General features: G+C 39.4%; 1 protein-coding gene across 1 annotated transcript in view; it reads right to left on the minus strand.

The window, feature by feature from the left end:
• Positions 1 to 20,441: 20,441 nt before the first annotated feature.
• The window catches only part of ARL15 (ADP ribosylation factor like GTPase 15), a 225,458-nt gene continuing 221,308 nt past the window's right edge, over positions 20,442 to 24,591 (minus strand). The window contains exon 7 of the mRNA XM_064405098.1: positions 20,442 to 24,201. Coding sequence (XP_064261168.1) covers positions 24,049 to 24,201 — 153 coding nt within the window. The 3' untranslated portion in view covers positions 20,442 to 24,048. The remainder of the gene's footprint in view (positions 24,202 to 24,591) is intronic.

The following is a 24,591-nucleotide window of genomic DNA, read 5'->3' on the forward strand; positions in this document are numbered from 1 at the left end:
CCTAGCAGGATCCAGGCGCAGTGTCTGGTAAGCCACTGATGTGTGCAGATACACACACACAGGTGCCTAAAACTAAAACCGGAAAGAGCTTTGTTTTCCTTCTGCTGCTATTCCACATGAAGATGCAATCACAGACCAAGACTGCCTGGATGAACAACACTGGTGGTTAGCTTACATGGCAGACAAAACAAAGTCTGATCTGTTTAGACTTTTATGCTACTACAGAAAAAACAAGAGGCTTCCAAGGCCGAGTTAGGCTTCACAGTCACACAGCCAAGGGCGACACAGATGTTGTCTGGAATTGTACTGTCAAATGGAAGGAGGCCTCCACATGCACCTCACTGCCACTGTGCAGCCTCACTCCACTGACCAGCACAGATATGACATCCTAGCAATTGTTGTTTCCTGTAAAGAAAAAACTGCACAATCTTTTTTAGCCCCACCGCCCTATATTGAAACCCATGTTTTAAAAGGTGGTTTCAAACTCCTGAAGGTTGATAAATCTAAAGGTAGAACTTGTCCTGTTGCAAACACCTTTGGCTATTATTCTGACCTGGAGGCTGTCAGAGTGGGATGACTTTCAGGATCCTGTCATATCCCTCCAATTCCAATTTTATTATGCCATAGTGAGATGAGGAGACGACAAAGTGATCATGGTGCAAGAGCTACTTTCTCTTCTTCCTAATAGGATTGCGCAAGTTATGAAGACAAAGGGCATACTCACAGCATGGTGCTCTACAAAGATAGGACAATATTGTAGTCAATAGGTTTTTTTTTTCTCAAAACTGTTTCATTGCAAGAATTCCACAAGAAAAACTTTTCCTTTGCAAAATGGGCCAAAATTCCATGTTACCATTTTCTAGACATTGTCATGTCCCCAGAATATTATTTTTCCCCGTGCTTCATCCTCAAAAAACTTGTTATTATTTATTTCAACTAAACAGTTTAAAATGTGCTAGCTTTTCCCAGGAGTTCCAAGGCAATATTGTTCCCTAATATTTAAAAAAAATGAAAGGTATCATTACAAGTGCAGGAGGAATATACAGTCCTGGTTGAAAATGCATGTTACAGCCAAGACACAGAATCAGATGGGCTGCAGGGTCCCAGACAAGAGCTGGAGCTGAGAAAACCCCGAGTGGTGCCCTCTAGGCCACCTCATGCTCCCCGTGTGACAGAAGGCAGGGCGTCACAAACGCTGGAAGGGAACAGAGCTTAGGGAAAGGTGTGAGCACATTTGACCCTCATTCAGCAGGGGAGAAAGCAACACTAAGGCAACATCTGTCATCTTCCAAGCAGGGAACTGAGAGTCCTCGTGGGAGACCCAGCCTGCTGGAGTGGGACAGCATGGAGGTGCTGGGTTTGGGGGGAAACAGTTCCTGTGGCCCATTGGTGTAATTGGTAAAATGGAGAATGGGTACATATGGGTCTGTCAGAGGAACGAGTAAAAACTTGGGAAAGGTAGGAAAGCTCAAGCAGACAGGCTGTTCATCACCAAGCACCCCTTTAGTTTTTGCAACACAAGCTAAAATATCACTTAGTTCCATTTATGTGAGAGAGTACTGAGATAATTAACAGGTATCCATACACAAGCATTTATGAAGATATTTTAAAAATAAACTATACATAATTGTCCTGAGATATAATAATTTTTGTCAAGATTTGGACAAGTGGGAAAATGACCAGGACTCGGCAACACTTGATTTTTTGCAAAACCACCCTCTTGCTCCCATAACTCCTAAGGCTGGAGTTTTTTCTATCATCCTTTCATAGGGCCCCAGCCTATACCCAAGGTCTTGGCTCCCATAGTGTTGTTTTGGAAATAGAAATTAAACCTCCTTTCTCATGACTGCCAGGGAAGCAGGGCTCTTGCAGCCAGTTTCAGGAGCCCTTGCCCAGGTGCTCTGTTCCTTTTGAGGCCCAGCATTTGATCCAGTGTGCTTTACTCTGCTCCTGGCCACAGGCTGCACTCAGATGGTCACTTTCCAAGCCCCTGCTGCCTGACTCCATGGAGGAGTGGAGGGAGCACGCCTTGGAATTCAATTACCTCCTCCCCATGGGGAAAGGAGAGGAGGTAAGAGGCAAATCAGAAGACAGAAAACAAAAGGTTGAGCAACTGCCTGCAGCAAAATAGGGAATTCCACGAGGGAATGCTGAATTTGGTGGCACCCTGATGAAATGCCAAATTGTGTAGCCATTGCCTTGCTGAGCACAGGGGCCCTGAGCCTCAGGGAAAAGGACTAAGATAAATTGGATCAATTCACACAAGTTAGAGGCATTGTTTCAGATTCTCATTGGAATCATGCACATGGCATTGCAATGGATTACACCATGTATTTTTAAGTCCTTCTTCAAAACTTAAAGGGTTGTTTGTTTATTTTCCCCTCTGAACAAAATTGTAAATTCCATTGCTATGAAATACATGGAGCTATTTTAACAAATCGTTGCTGCACATAAACTATTGCCAGTCATCTAATGGATTATTGATGATATTTTAATTAGGCTGGCCACTTTACTGAAACCAACTGTCAGTGAATCATATCTTCTCTAATTTTAAAATCCTTAACCCATTAGCCTCCTTCTCCTCGCCTCTCTTACTTTGCATCTGTATTTTATATATATATATGTGTGTGTGTGTGTGTGTGTGTGTGTGTGTGTGTGTGTGTGTGTGTGTATTTACTACAGCTACATATCTTTTTCACATTAGATTAATTTTACTGATATATCAGCCCATGGCCCAGCGGGAACCATCTGCAATGCTGGTTCAATGCATACTGGTTCAAAAACACCTCACACTGCAAAGCTGTGATGCAGTGAAAACTCCCGCTGCTGGGTCTAGTTTTCTGAAGTGCTGCTGGGTAATGCTGCGACCACAGGCCTTGTCCCTTCTGCAGCTAGTGTGAAGCCAGCATGTATTTCACATTGTGTGTTGTGATCAGTATGACAGAAATGTTCTGGTGCACATCAAATTAGGTGAATGAGCCAGGGGTGATCTCATTCTTACTTCAGAGACTACTAAGACAGAATGCTGCAAGTGCTTCTGTTCCTAAGATGGTCTGTAGAAAGTCATTTATCTGTCTTATCCAGAGGGAAAAAGAGCTTCCTACTGCTCAAGGGTACCTTCCCCAAATTAGGAGATAGTGTCATGTCAGAGACTGGACATCAACATCAGGTTGAGGTATTTCATTTATAATGAAGCTTTTTTCTTACTGTGCTCTGGGAAAGCATGTGAGCTACAGCCACACCCGAGGGGACATGAAGGGCAGAATAAAATGTATGGGGTTTTTGCTTAATACCTGATATTTAACACCCTGGAAGGATCATTTCTTTCCCCATTTTCATTTGTAAACCCTGGTTGGAAAATGCTTAATCTGGGGCAGGGAGAAGCCCATTTCTCAACACTTTTCTGTAAGTTTTACAGTTTTAGAAAAGATGTTGGTTATTCTTTTCTCAGTCCCCGAGGAATCTTAGAAGTACCTACCCACCTGATGAAGTGCCTCTTTATCTCATTGCAGAGTTTTCACAATCAGCTTCATTCATTTTCTTCATGATTCATGATGTTTTATCTCCCAGGAGCAGAAGTAAGGCACCTCTGAGATACACACTGATGAGACTGGTTCTTCTGGTCATCTGCCAAAGCTTGTGGGTATGCAGTTTCAGAAGACAGTGAAAATCATGGTTGTTTATATCAGCCTTTAATTAAATTTACAGCAGACTCTAGAGTTCAGTAATTTAAGGTAGTTGCCTAAGTTAGAGTCCTATGTTAATCTCTGTTCCCATTACTGTTCAATATATTAAAAGTGGTGTGAGAAGACACTATTCCTGCTCTCATACCTTCCAACCATTCCTCACTGGTGCTCACATTTTGTGTATCCCAGCTTCCACTTTTTCAAGCAGCCACACAATGTTTTTTTATTTTACAAACAGAGAAAATTTGTTACTCCCAGAACGTATGATCACAGCAAAGTTCTCAGTGCCTGAAAAGGTGGTCTGTGATGGCTTTGCTGGCAAACTCATAACTTTGATTAGTAACGGTGAGATGTTAAATCCCCATTACATTAACCTACATTCTCTCTGAAGTACTTGGAATACCACCAGGCCTTGCAGAACACAATTTTTTTTCTTTCTCTTTTTCCCAAGTTTCCAGCACAGCCTGGAAGGGCAGCTGGCTCTGCCTTGGTGTGTTAGAGGCACGGTGCATACCCAGCTGGCTGTTTGACAGCATTTGCTGGGCAAAGGCACAGAGGAACTGCAGCACAGTACAGAAAGCTCTGATGAGCACTGGGATAAAATAGATAGAGCGTCTCATATGCCTGAAGTCTGCTTTTGGTATGAAGTATTCCTCATTTTGTCCACTTGTCTTGTTGATTTGCTTCCTCTGCTCTTGATGCCTTTCTATGTTTCCTTTCTTCCTCTTCTCCTCACCACCTTTGTCTGCTCTTTCCCTCACCCTCCTCCCCCACCTGTATCCTCTCTGTCCTTTTCCTGCCTCTCCTCGAGTTACCCTGCGTGAGGAGCAGCCAGTACTTGGATTTCATGTGCAGTCCCTCATGCCAAGTGCCTGGTGCCAAAGCAAATGTTAAATGCTGGCCTGGTTTTGGGCTGGTGAGTGCTACACAATGGGCTGAGAATTGCTGGGAGTTTGACTGGGGCTTGGCAGCAGCACCTGGGACACCTCTGCCCACCCCGGCTCACCACGCCTCCCCTCTTCACTGGCCATGTCACATGGATAGGGCACGTTCTTTTACCTTCCAGCCTGGGACAGAGGAGCTGATGTCTTCCTTTCCCACGGTGTGGGACTTTGGAGGGCACCTTTCATTAATTGTTTGATAAAAAGCTATTTTGCCCAAGTATTTTTGCCAGTGTTTTTCTGATTTTTTTTATGCCTAGTAGAAAAATTGATTACAAAAGAAAATAAAATCATCTTACATATTTTCCTCATTCCTTTTTTCAAGCATATTCTGTTTCATACCACTTTTATTAACAAGATTATTATTGATAGTGGATGAATTACCTGATAATCATGGCAAGATTTCTACAATTGTTGACCCTAAAAGAATCTCAATCTCCCTCTACAGGACTATTTCACAGGCTGATCAGAAATAAGGGTCTGCTCTTTGAACTGTTTCCTCTTTGTTAATCTGGTATTCAAACAAATTAAATTAATAAATTTAAAACTCTCATGCTGATTTATTTTCAAGAGCAAAGTCTCACTTTGTAATATTGTTTGAGAAGATTGTGATTCCTCCTCAGCTTTATTTTCTGAGTTCCAGACAGAGGTCGTATAAAAATAGTAACACATACAAAAAGATGTTTTTTCTTCAAGCCATTATTCTTAATTACACACATCCTTGAACCATCCTTTTTTTCCTTAATAGTTACACCAGCCTAATGTTTGTGCATTGTTATCATCTCTCCTATCAGTCTCATAGCTCCACATGACTAACTCCCCTAATCTTCGTGGCAGGGAGGAGCAGTGGAGATTGCAATTGTTGTGTATCCCCTGGCAGCCTGACAGATGAAACAATCCCCACACAAGGCTCTGCTATCAGCCAGCTCCTCTCATTACCTGGCAGCAAACTGGCTGCCCTGAGAGGCTGCTGCCCACGAGAAACTCCGCCGTGGCAGCCCCGGTGGGCTCAGCCAGATTCCTGACTCCCCTGCTGGTCTCAGCTCAGCACTTTCACAGCTAACTAATTTTACAAGTGTCTTGCACTGATTGCACATATGCAATTGCACACTGAGTTGGGTCAGGGGACTTATCTGGCTGAAGAGTAATGTAGAAAAAGGACACTGGTGCAAAAGAGAAGGAGAGAGGCAAAGTACTCAGCAGTGTAAACTGTGGAGGAATATCTGCTGGCCAGAGGGGCTTGGCCTCTGTTTAAAGTCACTTATGGTATGCTGTCCTCATCCTTCTGCAAGAAACCTTTCCCCACTGCCAGCCCATGAGTGGGCAGATTCCCCAGTCATGACTTTTAAAGTGGAAGAAAAATGGCACTTCCACAATAGGATATGCAATTCTCTTTAATATCACAATAGATGTAGCTAAGGTAAGCAATGACTCTTATACTACTGGCACAGCTCTTTGAGAGGGACTTCCACAGAGGACACACGGCTCTTCTTCCACAAAGTAACAGTTTAGTGTGGAGAAAGTACCTCTCTCCTTCTTTACCGAGGGGTAAAGCACTTAGAGCACTGATCTGGATGTTCCTACCAAAAAACTATCTTGGACAAAACACAGCACCACTGCTCTCCACATCTTAACAAGAGGTGGACTTTCTCCAAACAGTGATTGAGGTCTGTCTCAGTTTTGCCAGAATGGGACAGTTGTGGCTAAGGAAAGAGGCCAGGTCCCCAAAAGTCCCCATTTCTCTAGCTCATGTAATAAACTAGTTTAGTTTCTGATGGCTCAAAGTGAGCATATATCAAGCCCATTAATAATTACTACAAGGATGTCCAAGAAAAACTGGGAGAAAAGCATTAGGAAAAAACCCCCCTAAAACCTCCCAAAGAATCTAATCATGATAGGGTGAGAAAAGAATGTGGCTGTGGATTGATGGATGATGTGTAGATATTTTTTGTTAGAGACTTATGAAACAAGTAGAAAGTCCAGATGTTTCAGAGACAGTAAATAGTTCAATGTTTCTGAAATGGGTGTTGTCAAGGGAGAAAGTTAACACTGAGATGCCCAAATAGGTTATGTCTTCTACTTGGCTTTATTAGTTGCTGTAGCTGAGGTTTTCTTCTATAAAGAAAAGCATTTTGAGCTTCATCTAAGCAATTCCTTTTTTAGTTTATTTCAACTAAACACATCAGGCTGGAAGTTGTAACAAAATTGGATCTTACTGTAGGACCAGGTTGCTGCTGCACATGACCAGGGGACAAGCAGCATGGTTGTGGGCTGGTGTAATCTTCAGTCCAGTGTTATCTGTATTGCAGAAAACCAGAGGCTGGACATTTCACTCAAAGGCACAGAAATTGCTCTGTACTCACACATTTCTAACTTAGAAGGTCACTTCCTGTCCTCCTCCCAGTTCCTTATAGATTTGCACCTAGCCAATTCAGCTTGGAAATGCTGTTCTGCTATCCCCATCTTTTGTTTTCCACTGTCAGTAGCCCTGTTGCTCTTTCTGTTGCTACGTGTCCTCACCCTTCAAGAAACTCTAGTTCACTCAGCTAGCCACCATTAGTGAGCATCTTAAAAGACAAACTTAAATTCCAGCTTTGATTTGTGATTTGCTCTGCTAATGCTTTAATTAGTAATAGTTCTTCAATACTGTGACAACACCTAACTAAGCACACCTCTGCAATAGATGTGTCTTGACATTTTATTTTGGTGGATTTTCAAACACAGATAAAACCTTGCTTCCAGGCTTTGGTCCAGTCAACCCAGTGGCTTCCCTAGTAGCAACACACCTGGCAGTGTCTTCTGTAGTCTGCAGAAAGTTTTCTCCATCACTGCTGGGGTTTGGCGGCTGGTTCACTGTTCCTCTCAGCAGGCTCTTACTGCTTGGTGCCAGGATTTTCATCTGCAGTCTCTGGGCTGTCCTTCCACCCGCTCCACAGGGATGGAGGAACAACTCTGCCTTCCAGAAAGCACTCTGTGTCCTTCACAGATGTTCATAGGGATCTTTTTGAAACTCTCCACACATTAATCTTGGGTTAAGTTCTTGACCTGATAGGCATTGGGTATTTTAACTTTTTGTCCTTTCTGGAACAAGGGTTTTCAGACCCAACAAACTTTCAAACTTTCGTGCATGCATTAGTGAATGCTCTTCCAGTGGCTTGGAATATGCATATCTACTCTTTTCCTGGAAAAAAAAAATGAGTGAGCTGTACTCATTCCTTCCTCCATAATGTCGCAGGCTTTGTGCTATTTATGGCTCAGCACCCACCTCCAGAATCTGTTCCCCCAGTTTACTGCAGCATATTCTGTACCTCTGTTCACACCCCAAGGAGTCACAATTCCTTAAGATGAAGACATTGCATACTGCAAGTCAGATAGATGATACTTTCCCCATAGTAAGTGCCTTTCTTCAAATTATTTTAAGTCTTTAGGGGCACAAGGCAACTCATACTCACACCATCTGAGACAGACTGGCAGGTTTTGCCGCTTCTTGTCCTCTCTACAAGGCAAATATGCTCAGAAATAGAATCTAATTTAAATTTTAAGATTTCTGCCTATTTTACAAGATCTTTTTCTAATTCCTAATGGCAGTTCTGAAAAGACTAGTATCATAAATAATATTTTCCTTGGACCTGAGGTGTGGCATATGTGTGAGTGTGTTGCATAAAGACAGATTCACACCTCTTCCTTTTTATACAAAAATGTTGTTCCTCAGCACCTGAGAGCACCTGGAGCATTAGTAATGCAGAGAGCAGAACAAAGGACAGTATGTAGGCTCAAAGTGTGACCAGTGTATGCAAAATGTAATCATAGTTGGGACCACTAAAAATTGCATGACCAGCAATGATTTATTAGTAGTGCAGAATCCAGGGAAATACTCCCCTCTAAATTATTGTTTCTCTGGCTCTAAGCATTCAATACATTCCCAGCTTGAGCCAGGGAATTTATTCTCTCCTCTCCTCTGTATTTGTCTGTGGTTTGCATTATCATTCACTAAATATACTTGGACATGACATTACTTTTCTTGAGCTACAGATTTGAAAACTTCTGTGACTCTCCCTTTGACCCTCCACCATTTCAGGAATTTCATAATTAAATCAGTAACTCACACTCACTTAATGAATGGGGCCTCTTTTTTGGCATTAGATAAATTATACACTTTTCAAAAAGAAGGGAAGAGTAACAAAAATTATCTAAAACTCACTAGATTGAAAGACTTGAAATATATAATTTTCATGTTTACACAATTCCTCCCTTTCTTCTACAAAATATGTGAAAGTAAAGTGGATAATCTGCCACTGAGACAGCTTAATGGTAGATCTAAATATAAATGTCTACCATTTTGTCTGAAAAGCTACCATACTTCTGTCACTAACTATTTTCATTAACAGCTTTTATGCTTTATGGAAGTATTTTTCTGTACTGATTATTCCAATTTTCAAGAAGCCAGAGGAGGAAGCATTTGTCATCAAGGGCCAAAAAGAACAAGTTACTTGGGTCTTAATGAGCCAGACCAAAAAGTATTTTATGTTGCCTAAGGTATAAGTATATGCTCAATTTTATAAGCCAGTGATGTCAGGTTTGGTCAAAATTAAGTTTGTCTTGGCTGTGAATTTGCTGAAGCTATTACCAAATACACTGAGGGTTGGGAATCTGCTGACTGCGACTTCCAGAAAAGGAGGGGGCCGACTCAGCTTTCAGAGAATCAGTCCACACCCACTGGTGTTTCATGGTGGACTTTGCAGAGGTACTGCTAATTGTGAGATGTGCCCCACTATTGCTCTAACACCAATTAAGGAAAAGAAACAGCACACAGAGTGAAATTTCCAAAACTCAGTAAACATGTGTTTGCATGTAAACATGCTGCTAAAGACAAAGAAGAAAGAGATTCCAGAGTGTGCTGGATCTTGAGATGGGTAGCTTGTGCTACATCCGTTGCAAAAGAGGAAGATGAAGAAGAAAATATGTGCCAGAAATGGGATAAGATGGGCCATCTAAAACAACAGACAAAGATACATCAGCTGAGCCAAAAAATCATTAATTGGGATGGTGGTCTGGGAGTTCATGGTTTTGTAGCCTTGTAAAGGCTGGTGCTTGACTCTTTCTTTTGCTAAGATGCTAGACAAGTTCATCTTTTGAAAATTAGCACATGTGACTAAATACACAATGATAAAAGCACTTATATTATTTCCATAAATTCCCCTGACAGCCATTTGAATGTAAATTGAGCAGAAGAAACCCTGTTTAAATGAATTAACAAGGAAAGGCAGCAGGGGGATGTGGGGGAAGAAACAGGACTGAATACAGACATACTAGATACAACCTCTTAAAAATAACGTTGGTTCATATTCAATATAATTGAAGAAGGCATTTCATATACCTTTATTTAGGGTCAGAGGACTCTTAATTTATCCAGCTTGAGTGCACTGATACAGTCAAGATAGTGAAACGTTTCATCTATTTAATCTATTTCAATACTGCAAACTAGGGACTGCCTGTTATGTGTTTGCTTTCTTGCTTTTGTCTCCATGAACAAAAGAAACAGCAACCTCTTAATTGAAAAGATAACATCACAAAATTGAAATGATACAACACAAAAACTGTGCCACATGTTTAGAATCTGCAGTAAATTTATCTCATTTTGGTGAGCCTCTGTTACTGTGCTTGCTGACCTGGCATGTGCAAGCTGTAGAAGACTGATGACTGTTAGAAGATTTACAAGAAAGCTAAAGTTAGGCAGGAAACCAGTTTATTTTTTATTGAAAACTGTGAAGTAAAATGAAAGTTATACCACTTCAGAGTGTGGTAGATTATTTAGACTGTTTTGTTGGGTTTTTTTCTGAGAAACAGATACACTGGTCAGTGCAAACTTTTGGTTCTCAGTGCTGCTGCCCTACATTGCCATAGTGGAAACTGAGGCTGTGGCACTGGTGCTAACACCAGGGGATGAAGATGAGGAGTAAGGGCAGAAACTTCTCCTCACAAATTCACCACCAAAGAATCCAGATGGAGACTGCAGATTCACCTGGGTGTTAGTCATGCCAAAGCATTTCATTGGAAAGCATTAGTGAAAATAAGATGGATGGAACTTAATCTTGTATGAAGTAGTATGGAGAAAACAACTCCAGAGGGACACCAGAAAGAAATAAGGCATATACTCTCTCTACATGTACCTAAAAAAAAATATCTGCTGCAATATAACTGCATGCAGTCCTTTCAGACCATGAAGAGCAGCAGGTAGGAACAGACCTATTGAAAAGGCAAGTATGGGTTGCAAGAAGTGGCACTGGTGATTCACAGTGTTCAATTGCCATTCGGCTCTGGTGAGTCAGGGATAACTGTACAGACGGATATATCATGTTCAGAAGAGATGTAATATCATGGCACATCAAATTTACAAGTATATTTTCATTTGAAAATAAGTTACTTAATCATAAATAACTTAAATTTAAAGAAAAAATTAATTTCTTTCCCTATTTTTTCAATAAAATTGCAAATTATTTTATATAGTTCAAAATATTTGAGGCTGACGTAGCCACATAGCACAATTCAGTTTAAATGGGATAATTTTGAACTTTGCCTCAAAATTAGAAAATAGTTGATTTGAATTATAGCAAAAGACAAATGACATATTTAACTAGCTGTCCATCAATCCAATAGCAAGAGTTTGAAATAGGCAACAGAACAGATTCCAAGCTGTGAACAGATATAATTTCTTTATGGCTAACTGGGTTTGACTTCACATGGTTAAAAGATATATGTGAATGTCTAGCTACAGCTGAAAGAAATTAACTACATCCAAAAGATCCTTTCTTGTACAGACCACATAAAAAGATAAATCTATGAAATGCTTAGCCAAATGACTCTTTAAAATTAGTCTTTCATGAAAACCATCATTCAATCTTCTTCTTAATGTGACCCAAGATGTAAATATACAATGCCTGTACCAGGTGAAATTACACCGTTGTACACATTGCCTATCTAAACCCATGGTGCTGCAATGCAAAACACAGATTTCCCCCAAAGGACTCTCTGACAAAACTGAAACTCAGGCCATGCTGGGGACACAACCTTGTCTCCCCTGCAGAACAGCTGCAGAAGAGAGAGTCACAACTGTTTGAAAGTGCAAGAGGACTGCATGCTAATTGTGATTAGTGAAATCGAGCCCCTTGTTATACCAGACAAATTTCATTGAGTTACCAAAGTGGAAGTGCCTTGAGAAGCTTAACATGAAAGGATTACAAACTTGCTTTGCTGGTCTCATCTCTGGGAGCCTTAGTTGCATAGGGAAAGCACTGCAGTGAGAGCCTATGCTCAAGCACCAGCACTGCTTCAGAGTTCAGATGATCTTTAGGTCAAAATTATTCTGCATTTGATCTCTCCCTCTGCCAAATGGAAGGAAAAAAAGTCCTCACTTTTATAAAGAATGGAGTGAGGCTTAATGCTGTGGACTTGTAAAGCTATTTGAATAACAAAGGAGACAGAGCTATAGTTAGAATAACGATGCTAAGTTAGGATGTTCCAACAACACAAAACTATGGCACTGATTAAATATTGATGTGAGAAAGAGAATTGATAGAAACAGATCACTATATCAGACAAAACATCTTCCCTAGAGAGCTAACAGCTAGTACTGCTGAGACAGACATTCAAAGGCACTCCATGAAACCTAGATAAAAATGGGGAAATATTGACACAAATTAATCTGTTTTAACTGTTGTTCTGTCTGGATTGCAAGATAGCTATAGGTCATGCAGCAGTTGCTGTCTGAAAATATGCATGCTTCAAACTATTACCTACACCTGTAAACAACTGCTCATGTGATGATGGTCTGAATGTCAGCAGCATGACGGGTCTCAGCTCATATCCAACAGACAAGGGAGATTCTGTGGAAGGCTCCAGACAAAACTGGCATCCTTGAAGGACAGCACTACATCCTTACCACTCTCTGCACTAATTGTATGTAAAATTTTTAAAACTGCCCTTTCTCCCAGCAAGATTTCAATTGCTTGAGGTGGGGAGAGAGAATCCGAGATAAACAGTCAATTAAGAAAATATTTCCCAGAATTATTTTGAGGTGTTGTCTGCCAATGGTCTGAGTGGATGTGCCACGGTGTTGTGCCATGTTGTAAGGGGGCTAAGCTGTGCTGTTAGGGAGCCTCTGTGCTGAACTGTGCCACAGACACCACCTTCCAAGGAGAAGATGTTGTCTGCAGCCAAGTCACTGCTCAAGGCATTCCCAGGCCTCATAGTTACTGTGGCTGTATGAGAAGGAATCACATCCTTTGGATGTCGGAGCCTTATTCGGGATCTTGAAGACCAAGAAATGAAGCAACACATCTTGAAAAGTTTAGTTGGTTTCTGTGCTTTTAGCTGAATAGTTAAGGTGAGGACCAGTGTTCTGAACCAGGCAGTTTCTGAGCAGGCACCAGCCCCACCAATTCAGGGAACTAACCAATGCCCTTTCCTTTATTTATGGAAAAAAAAAATAAATTGAGTAAACCTGCCTGTCCTAGTGAAAAAAGGCCTAGAGAGTGACCTGGCCAGTCAGAGAGAAAAAATTTGCCTCTTCTACCTGATCTTCAAGACCCACATCCATGATACCATGACCAAGGTTGTTTTGAAGGTGATGGACCAATAAATTAAGCCTCTCTGTCTGAACTACATTTATCCTATGTAGGGAAGTTGATACTTATTATCCCCTCTAGTCAGGTAATATAGATTTGCTAAATTCACCCTGCACTCATTCTCTGCTAAGGAAATGCTCTCTTGCTTCAAATATTTTTGTCCTGTCTTTTCATTCATTGAAGGCTTTTCATCCACTGGACACTCATTCCATGCTGTGTAAATGCTGCAGATATGCAGTGAATTCACAGATGGAGGGGAAAAGGTATAATCCCAATGGTTTGTGAGACCATCAGCACCACAGGGAAGCTGTAAAAGTGTTGACAAACTGCTTTAGCATGAAGGTAGGCCAGTCATGACCTAATTTTGACATTTGGGATAACTACAGGAGGATAGGGAATTTTACTGGGCATCGAAACCACACAATGTGCAGTTTGGAAAGGTGTGTAACAAAGACATACAGAAAAATGAGGACAGATGACAAAATTTCAAAATAAATTTAATTATAGTTATGCATATCTGGCACTAAAATATTTCTGGTAACAGAATCTCATATTTGCAGCCTTTGAAACATCAGTGTAATATTTTTTATTGTTTTTCAACCTATTTTCTCATATACAAGCATCTTTCCTACAGGACTCTTTAAATGAGTTACTTTGGTAATATTTTTCTCTCTGAATTTTCTATAACTTTTAGTTCAAGAAACTGAATCTGATATACTACTGTGGCCTTAAAGTAACCACAGAATATAGACATGCAGAATATAGACACTGCTCAATAGAAACAAGTCATTTTGACAGGTGAAGAAAAATCTGAGCAATTCTGAAGGAGAAATAAATATTAAAACAATTTATGTACTCCAGCTATCACAGCCCATAAATGATTACATGAAAGAGATATTTTACAAAACGCATATAGACAGGATTTTTCCTTTGTTCAGTAACCACAGATACAGCTTAAGTTTCCTCATAGGAAACTTTAAAATGGGGAAAAAATGATGGCATTTACCTTACCATATGGAGGTCTGCATATTTCAGTACAGTGGTGGTATCCAACATGCTTATCTGCACTCCCACTTGACTCTACATCTGTCTAACTACCCAGGAGAGTGATGCATCTGGAAAGGTTGAATAGGCCAAGGGAGTTTACATGTATTTTGCAATGTTCTTGAGAAAATTTACTGGAGGGAGGTCAACATGTCTTTTTTTCTTGTATCTCTTTGCCATTAAATAAAAACACATTGTATGTTATCTGAACATCCTGACATCTAGGTTTGTTAGTTTGTTTGTTTTCACTAAGAATGCAGAAATGTATTGGAAAGTGTTTCCTTTTGAAAACCTTGTATGGAAGGGGAATGCTTGAGAGGGCGTAATATGAGGATTAGTACTGAGTAACAGATGTAGATGAAGAGATAAAACAGGTTTCTGATGGAACAGATTACAGTCAAAAATGCTTTTTGAAGGAGTTCATAGAGTTGCACTCCAAAAATTAGCATATTTGTTATTTATGGCTGTGATTCATGGTAGCCTGTGACAGAATGCAAGGGAATGGGGCACATCCCTGTGAGAAATGGTGGGGAGGGTTGAGCAGTGCCAGGAAAAAGGACTTGCCCTGGGGGTGGGGAGATCTTTCACATGCCTCCTCTGGCCATGCAGCCCGCCAAGGCACAGGCTTTGATCTGCCCAGGATGACAGTGAGCCAAACTGTCCCTCAATCAAATGAATCCACCAGACAGTTGTGAGACATTCCTCAAAGGGTCACCAGCACAGGCCTGCTGAGGAGGGCAGCTCCGGCCATGCTCCTGTATAACATCTCCTCACAGACACACCACCTGCTGCAATTTCCCCCCACATCAGGCTCAATTTGTATGCAAATCCTCCCTCATTTATTCTTGCTCCCTTCGGAAAGGACAAATTAAGTATAATAACGGTAATTGCTTTAATAACATGAAGAAAATGACACCTTTATGGGACCAATAATCAAAGACTGAGACTGTAATACAGCATGACAGGTGTGAAGGCATGCCACCAGCAGTGATTTTCCCGTTTCAGTATTTCTTTCGTCACCTTGAAAAGTGCTTGTCTCGGTAAGCCAGGCATGGCTGGTCCCTGGCTGTAAACTCCACACTGTTCCTGACCAGCCAGGCGGGGTTCCCATGGCAGAGGCACCACTAGCAAGCAGCAGCTCCACTGGAGCAGCAGCTGCAGCTCATCAGCACCTGGCTCTGGAGTGGGTTGGCATTACCTGGTGAGGTAGAGCTGCGACCAAGACCTCCTCAAAGTGGTGTCTCTCCTCAGCTCTGCAGTAAACAAATATCTTATGGCTGATAGGTCACAGGCTCAGGCAGATGGCCATTCCTGAGGAGGCCTCAGTGTCTGAAGTCTCAGTGCCATTCAGAATGGTGGCCCACACCTCACCAGGCTCACCTTCTGCATTCCTTCTGATAATGCTGAACTAGACATTATCTAATTTTGGCAACTTTTTCTGGTTTAATTCTGACATTAGTAAATGAGAATGAACTTTCAGCATGGTCAGCTAGAGTAAGGCACATTTGATCTTGGCTTTTAGTTATAGTCAAAGTCATCTACTAACGGTTACATTTTCTAGCTATTAGTATTGTAACCTGTAATTTTGATCATAAAATAGAGTCTCAGAACTATCCTCCTGTAATAGTTCCTGCTTTGATGAAAGATAAACCCAGCATCAAAGATCAATTATTGCATGAACCAGAGTTCCCACCCAAAACAAGCAGATATGGAAACACAAAAGATGATGAGAAAATGAGCCTTCATGCATACTCTGATGAAGAAAGAACAGAATACTGTGTCTCATGACAATCATGAATGAACTGGTCCTGGGGTGCCAGGGGAATTCCAGATTTGTGTTAACAACTGTTCCAAGGGCACACTTGTGTGACATGGGAGAGAGATGTGCAAACAGATGTGAATATTAAGAGGTTTTAAAATGTTACAGCAGGCAGAAATTAAAAGGATCCAGTCACTAACTGGAAACATTGACTTCTAGTGAACACCTCCTCAGGCCTTAATCAGGTTAGATGCAAAGTGGCTCTCACAGACCAAGTGCTTGAGAACATGCTAATCACTGGTATCCACATAGTATAAAGTACCACACTTGAAAGAAAAAACAGTTTCTGTTTAATTTGCTTTGAACCAAAACATAAAAGCAAAACTGCCTTCTGAATCTCTCATAAGCAGACAGAACAAAATTTACCATCCCACAGTGGATTTACAGAAGATTTGTCCTTATTATTGAGAACCTAGAAAACAAGATATTTCTAATCTACAAACACTGCATAAATTTTCTTAAATGTCACCAATACGTCTACATATGAAGCCATCATATTTGACCTTGATATTAAAATTCTTCAGAGATCAAAAGCAAGTGCTAAAAATAGGCAAGATATTTATACAGCCCATAATAGTAGAATCCTATATTACAGGCACCTCTCAGTGGAGACAGGCCTGAACTGAAATATCAGGTCTGCACATCATACCAGAAGAAAGAAAACAAATAAACAAAGAGCTGATGTTCTGTCTTGGATCTCAGAAGTTTACCAGAAATGTTCCTGGTAAGAGGTAAAATACTTTGGTGCATGGATGTTTGGTGTTCCTCCTGTTCCAGGAATTAAAAAAAAAAAATCAAGAAAAGGAATACAAGCTCTCTTTAGTCTGAGAGTGAGCCCTGAAGTCAGCATGCCATGTGAATGAAAAAAGCTTCAACAACATACTGCTATCTTTGGGTAAACATTTGTTTGCAATATCTTTTAAAAATAATACTGTCAACTTCAGTGATTGACGATTTCACCCCATTTATCACTGACAGCCAGAATTATTTTTTCAGCTGTGGATCATGTTAATTGTGGAAGCTAATAGAAAGGAATGTGAGGTAAATGGTCTCAATACCTTTAGTATATGTGATGACTTTCACAGACTTGCAGTACTGTATTTACTGTAACCAAAAGGTCATGCTCTATATCTTAAAGGCAAAAGTGAACTTTCCTGCATCAATCATGTTCCTGCAAACCATGCAAAAAATATTATAGAAAAGGCAATTACCATTTTTAAAAATCAAGCTTAGTTTCAAATAACTGAAGAAAGTTCAATTCTTTCAATTCTGACACACGTGTAAACCAGAGAGGATTACAACTACCTAGCTGGCAATTTATTAAAAATGGACTGTTATAGCTCATGTTACTGAAAACAAGTGCTAATTTCTTCTCTGCAGCAAGATAAATATTGAGAAAAGGATGATATTGCATTTTTCATTCCACAGTTAGACCAAAAAAAAAAAAAGAAAAAGAAAATTTTTCCAGATAGTGCAGTTAATCAGTGCTAATTTTAAATTGTGCCAGTTCCGTTCACAGGGACCTTGACTGTCCAGGTCCTACAAAAATGCCATACATGTCAATGCTATAATAGAATGGTTCTGATGTAGTTTGCAAACAGGTATTTGTTTTCACAAGCATTAAAATTTGATACTGTCAGAAATGGGGTCTTTGAAAGTTACAATAATACAGCAATTTGGGTATAAGTTTCTCTGAGCAAGAATTACTACTTTCAAGAGACTATGTCAAAATTAACAAGCCCAAAATGTAATCTACTATAAAATCAGACTCTTCACATTTTTTTACAGGATGCCTTTTTGATCCTGAAATATCTATCAACCTTCCTAATTCAATACTGTCATATTGTAAAAACACCAAATACTTTGCCGTGTGATTGGCCATTAAACTTGTTTTGGTTTTCCAACATTCACATGCAAGTAATTTCTTCTCTCCTCCCTACCATCTCTGGGATTATGCATTTGAGCAGCACCAGACCTTTTGTTTGGGATTTCCATGATTTAGCATTTCAACTGGCACTGTTTTATAATGAAGTTACAAAGTTCCTGTCCTTCAATATTCAATGCTTCCTTAGAAAGATGGCAGCTCTTCATATGTGGAAGTTGCAAAACCACAAAAGGATTTTTTGTCCTCTTTTACTTATTACATACAAATGCTTTCTACTGCACACTGAAATGCAATATATTACATTTACATTGCATAGTAATAAAATGAACAACGACATGTCACTTTTGTGAGGTGATAGGTGAAGAAAGAAGTACTGTGGCTTTCTTTGTTTTATTTGTTGCCATTTTTAGGTACAATTCATGCCTCTTGCTCCTTCGCAAGTGGGCAGGTTTTCAAAAATATATATAGTTATATATATAGTTTATTTAATGTGTGAGGATATGTTTCTGTGCTTAGAAATTTATTGCAACAGCTTTTTATTATAAATAAGGTCTTTACCAAAACCAGGCTGGAGAAGAGGAGACTGAGGGGACATTTCATCACAGTCTACAACTTCCTCATGAGGGGAAGAGGAGGGGCAGGCCCTGATCTCTGCTCTGTGGTGGGCAGTGACAGGACCCGAGGGAACGGCCTGGAGTTGTGTCAGGGGTGGTTTAGGTTGGGTATCAGGAAAGGTTCTTCACCCAGAGGGTGTCTCAGCACTGGAGCAGCTCCCCAGGGAAGCGGACACAGAACCAAGCGAGACAGAGCTCAGGAAGTCTCCTTACAATGCTTTCAGGCACTTGGCACCATTCTTGGGGATGGTGCTGTGCAAGGCCAGGAGTTGGACTCAATGATCCTTGTGGGCTCCTTCCAACTCGGAATATTATGCAATTCAGGCTATTTTCAGGTGAAGAGTATCTCTTTTGACAAGTGCTGGGCCTTTTGCTGATTACTTCAGTTGTGTTTTCTGTAAACCTGAAAGAATTAGAATACTTCTGTTCTCTCCCAGTTTACTGCTACAGGTAACTGGAGCTCCACAGACTACTGTTAGTACCAATATTCACACATCTGCCTTTCCTAGAGAGACTCAGTGATTAAAAAATCAAAGTATATTTAAGACATTATCAATGGAAGTGCTGAACATGATATCCCATTCAAACCCACCAGAATACCACATAGTACATTTTCCTATGGAATTTCTATATAATGAACAAACATTACATAGCCTATTTTGGTTTCTCTAAACACAGCTGTGATAAAAGCTAAAATGCATTATAAACAGCTAGAATTAAGAATAAGTGTCTCAGAACTATTTAAATTAAACTTCAGTCAAACCCACACAAAAAATTAGTCACTTCACTCAAGAGGGCAGAGGATTGAAAAGGGTAATGATCTTCAGTTTTTTCACCTAACAGTACAACCTATTTGATTTCAGGTGTCCTTTTCAACTACAGATGCTGAAAAAGGCATGGCTTTCATTTTCATATTGGATATGGAACTCCCTCTTATCCTCATGTTAACCTGGGCCCTGGATGACTAACCCTAGAGCTGACACAAGCAGATGTTTTTATTTGTTTAAACTATTAGGTCAAAGGGCTAATGAGCTAATGAAAATTCTTTTAAGAGCTATCAAATGAGGCATGATTAGCTGGTTTTCAGTTCTTATTTGAATAAAACAAAAGAATTAAAAAGAATTCTCAGTTTACAAATCTTTCATTTCATTCCTAATCTTGGTTAAGAGGCAGATTTAAAAAACAGTGACATGAGAAAAGCATACCTCAGTAACTGCATTACCAACTCCAGTCTGGTTTAGCAGTGGTGTTTTTCCATCAGCTGTTACAACTTGCATTGTGAGAGCACCTTCTACTCAAACAGTGTTTGACAGGATAACATTGAGCCGTTTCAGCAACCTTCTATTTTTCCCAGAATACATTTCCTTTGATCAGCTTCTGTAACTTCTGTTTTGTATACGTACTTTGCCATGTAATTTATTGAAAAAGAATTTTTAGTCACAGAAATATGTCCCTCAGTTTAATATTATGGAGTAATTGTGTAGGGATGGTTCCAATCTCTGTTTAACCAATAAACCTGCAATATCTTTCAGATATACTTCCAGAGTAAAAACATCTTGCTGTGGAAGAAATCAGCTGATTTTGGAAGTTTCTATTTCATACATATGTATGTGAATTTGAAACTATGTATGATGTACCAATAATTATACAGTAGTATTTATTTTCACTTATGAGTAAATAATTTATCTTGAAGAATCCACATCAAGGTAATATGCCATGCTCCCAAACTGGCTACTTACTCAAGAAACAAAAACTTACCAAGTCAGTTCTACACAGTGTTGATTTTATTTTCTTTTTCTTTCTTTCTTTTTTTTTTTTTTTTTTTTTGGATAGTGGAAATCATGTATAAATCACAAACAATACAAGTTCCCCATGTCAGCAGTTGACCACTTGATTGGGTCAACTTCTGTTGATACTGTATTTTTAGTATAAAGTCAAGATAATATGGCAGTTAACTAATACTTTCGACTACAGTAAGATACAAACTTTTGTAATATAAATTAATTGCCATTACAAAAAGGCAACTGTATTAAGTAATACGGTACAAAAATCTGCAACTTCTATAAATATAATGAAATGCAAGAAGTTAAACGAAATAACACATCACAGATTTTTGTATAGCGCATTTGAGTAGGCAAGCTAAGATACACATGGAGCATTATACAGCAAGAAAGAATACCAAAACCCACTAAGACTTAACTTTTAAGCCATACAAATGCTAAAAGTACAAGTACAGTACACAACATGAAGCAGTTAAAATTACCAGCTCAGAGTGGGCAGACAAAGAAGCCTTACTGATGAGTTGTAAAGCATTAGGCAGCAGACAGAAGGTTGTCAAAACCAGCTGTTGTTGGATACTGATTGATAATGTTTTCATTCTGACGGCTGAGACACCGCAGACAGCCACAGGTCTGAGAAGAAGCCCAGTGTGGGCACACACACACACAGAGTAATTTAACAGATGGCTAAAGAACATTAAAGCACAATATCTTTTTTTAAAAAGACAATGTTCACTCCTTAATGAACTTGCATGAAAAGAAGAGCCTAGTGCCCAAGTATATTCCACCTAAATGACAAACACATGTGAAAAGATTAAAACAAACAAACAAAAAACCAAAGCAGTTAAGATTGGTTATCTGAAAACTGCATGGTGCTTACATATTCTACCATAGCCAGAGCATTCAATAACACTACAGACAAAGAAGTGTGACATGAGCTGCTATGAACATTGTTATCCCCTCATAAAAAGGTGAAGTTGTTTATAGACATTTAAAAGGTACACATCCATTAAGTCCATCTACAACACAAAACCACAGAAGTACTACATTCAAAGTAAAGTGTTGGTCTTAGCCTTCAGCAGTTATGAGGTATTGTTCCAACATGTGATGAGGAATGATCACTATATTAGTAAGAAAAAGCATACTCAAAATAATTATAATTCTGAAAATTAAAATTACTGCTTCTGTGCAGTTGACATGTGCCTAAAGAAAAAACATTGAAGTATCAAAAGGTCCTAGTCTAAATGGCCACTGGCATTCTCCAAAACCACATTATCAAGGACTTCTTGGGCATTTCCATGTAACTTATGCAGCACCTTCAAACAGTGCATAGCTGGGAGATCATGACCAAAAGTTAGAGCCACTAAAGTTTTTTGACCAAACAAACTCACTGATGGTAGAAATAGTCCAGTTTCAAGAATGCAATAGAGTTGGGCTTATTTTAATTTCCTGTACCTTTTGGTCCATAACTAAACAAAAGCAGGAGGGAATTTAAAAAAAAAGAAAAAAAAAAAAGTTATTTCACGTCTTCTAACTAATGGCCAATGAAAAAGCATTAAAATCTTGGAATCCCTCATTTTGCCTCCCAAAACTGCCTGCCTTGTCTGGGAAATAATGTTCCCACTCCTCCTCCCTGCTTATTTTTCATCATGCCTAAATAAAACAGAAATCTGGGGACCTTGTGGAAATCTGGGGACTCTGTAGCCTTTAAGCTCATGTCAGCAACAAGAGAGTTTGGAAATGTAAATTAGATCCAGTTCCTCTTTAAATCCAGGGAAGGGAACCTCCTTAGCCCTCACAAGAGAAACTGATGGGCAGCTGGTCCTGGCTAAAGTGTGCAGAGAGAATTGAATCAAAGCAGGGCTCCTCTGCACTTTAATAAGAAAAATTCCAGTTCTTGGTTATTTCCAAGAGTATTAGCAGTGAGACGATTGACCTGACAGGAAAGAGAACATAAAACAAAGCAAGACACGCCCTTCAGGTTTCCTGCCTATTCCATCTCAAAATTAAACAAGGAGTTTACCAGTTTTCCCAGCTTCTTTTTGACAAAAGGAAGCAGTTACAACAGTGGGAGCAATGCAAGAAATTCATGGAAATTGAAAAGTAAACTAAAATACCTATGAGAGACATTTTGTTTAACAAAGAGCAAAATTACGATTAATAGAGAAATGGCTTTTATGAGCCTTCAAAAGCTGATGTTTAATATTTTCTTATCCCCAAATAAACTAGTAAGAAACTACAATAAACTTAAAACAGAAGATAAATGCTCAGAGTGGAAAGAAATGTTGCTTAAAGCCCCAAAAACAAGGCATTGTGTGTTTCAAGACAGAAGCAGAGTTGATGAGGAACTAATGACACCTCACTCGAGTTTGTGTTTGCAGACACTCATGCACAAGGCACAGCATTCAAGGGGTGCACCAGTCCAGTGACTGATCTGCACATACTCTGTTGTCACTGTGAACCAGTGGCCTGGCACGTTTCTTCAGTGGACAACATCAGTTTATGAGTTTTTTAAAAATCAACAAAAGGTAGCCAAAATACTGCAAATCTACAGTGGGGAAAACACAGAAAGAGGAAAAGTGGACTGTGTTACGTGACCCAAATCAACTTTTTCTAAATGTATTGCAAATGTTGTTTCCAATGACTACTTTTTCGTCTTCTCAGTAACAATTAGCCCAGAGGAAGTTTGAAAGAAGATATAATCCCCTTGAAAAGAGAAGCTTATAGTACAAACACTGGAAGACCCTTAATTACTGGATAGATGCCTTGGCAATGTTACAATAACAATAGTAGTCTACAAATGAGTGATAAAGGAAGTATTTAAAATTACTTATACTTTTAACTAGCAATAAAGCCTCCACAGATGAACTAACAGATATTTGCTCTGCTTTTCTTATGGAAAACTACTTTCAATGAAAATTATTACTTTATTCAACTTCTGTTTCTAAAATCTTTAATATATTTCTAAAAATCTTTTTACTTAGATCACCTGTTTATATCAGCTAATTTCCCCAAGTACTGTTATCTGTGCATACCTGTTTGTTAATTTATTTTTCAGCAAACTTCCAGCAAAATACCATACTGCCTCTGGCAGGGTTTTGCAGTGACTTTAGAAGAGACTCAACTACCTTGTGGAGTCCACTACTTCAGCTGTGTTTTCACTTAGTAAAACTTCAGAAATAGCCTTTGCATTAACATGAAACTGCTTGCGTTTTAGGTATCCTATTAAGGTTCTCAGTGGCTGTGCTTTTCCATAATGTGAGGTTAATAAATGAGCTAAATTATACTCATAAATTCTTTAGAAACATTACTTATTTTTAAAATTCAAGGTAACACGTGGAATTCATCCTTTATGGACGATGTTATTTTTGTGCGTGTAAATTTTTCTACCAAGGATGATCGCAGTGCAAGAAAGCAACATGCAGTGTGCAGAAATAGTGGTAAACAAAGAGGAACTTTCTACTTCAGTAGTGTAGACAACTTTACTGGAAATAGCTGTGTACCTGATTCACAGAACATTTATTTTAACCAAAGGACATTCTGCATTAACTCTGTATGAACAACATATCACAGCTCAGCCTTGATACTACACTGTAATTAAGCTGTGACAGTGAGCAGGTACAGCGATGCGTGGGAACCTCTTCTTTCTCTTGGCTTTCACATTCTTGAAGGTTCGAAGTCTCTCTCTTCCAGCAAGTTTATTAGAAGGGAGAAGCTGTCTTTTACTGCCTCCATATCATCCAAGGAGCAGGGTTTAAGAATCCAGCGCTTTCCACGTGCAAGTGGCTCAAGTTCAAAATATTTTTTTATCTATTAAGAAAAAAAAGAGAGACCAATGTATTATATTATGCAATTCTCTGTCTCACATCTAAAAAACCAAACCAATCTAAACCAAACAAAAACATGTAAAAAAATCAGGATATTCATTTTTAGAATCTTACCCACAGCTGTTCTTATAATACAGGTTATATGACATGACCTGAAAGTGTTTTCTTTAGGAGTGCTTGGAAGCTACCATTCTTCCCATACCTTTAACAGCATGGGAGGTCTGAGGAACAATTGTACTGACTTGAGGCAAACAGCAAAGCACATGAAACATGTGCTCAAAAACATATCCAAAACAGCAAAAGTAAATAAGAAATCATGTTTGTATTTCAATGTTAAAAAAGTATGTTTTATTATACTCCTATTGGTAAACAC

Source organism: Passer domesticus, chromosome Z, assembly GCF_036417665.1.
Source record: "Passer domesticus isolate bPasDom1 chromosome Z, bPasDom1.hap1, whole genome shotgun sequence".
In the NCBI taxonomy this organism is placed as follows: domain Eukaryota; kingdom Metazoa; phylum Chordata; class Aves; order Passeriformes; family Passeridae; genus Passer; species Passer domesticus.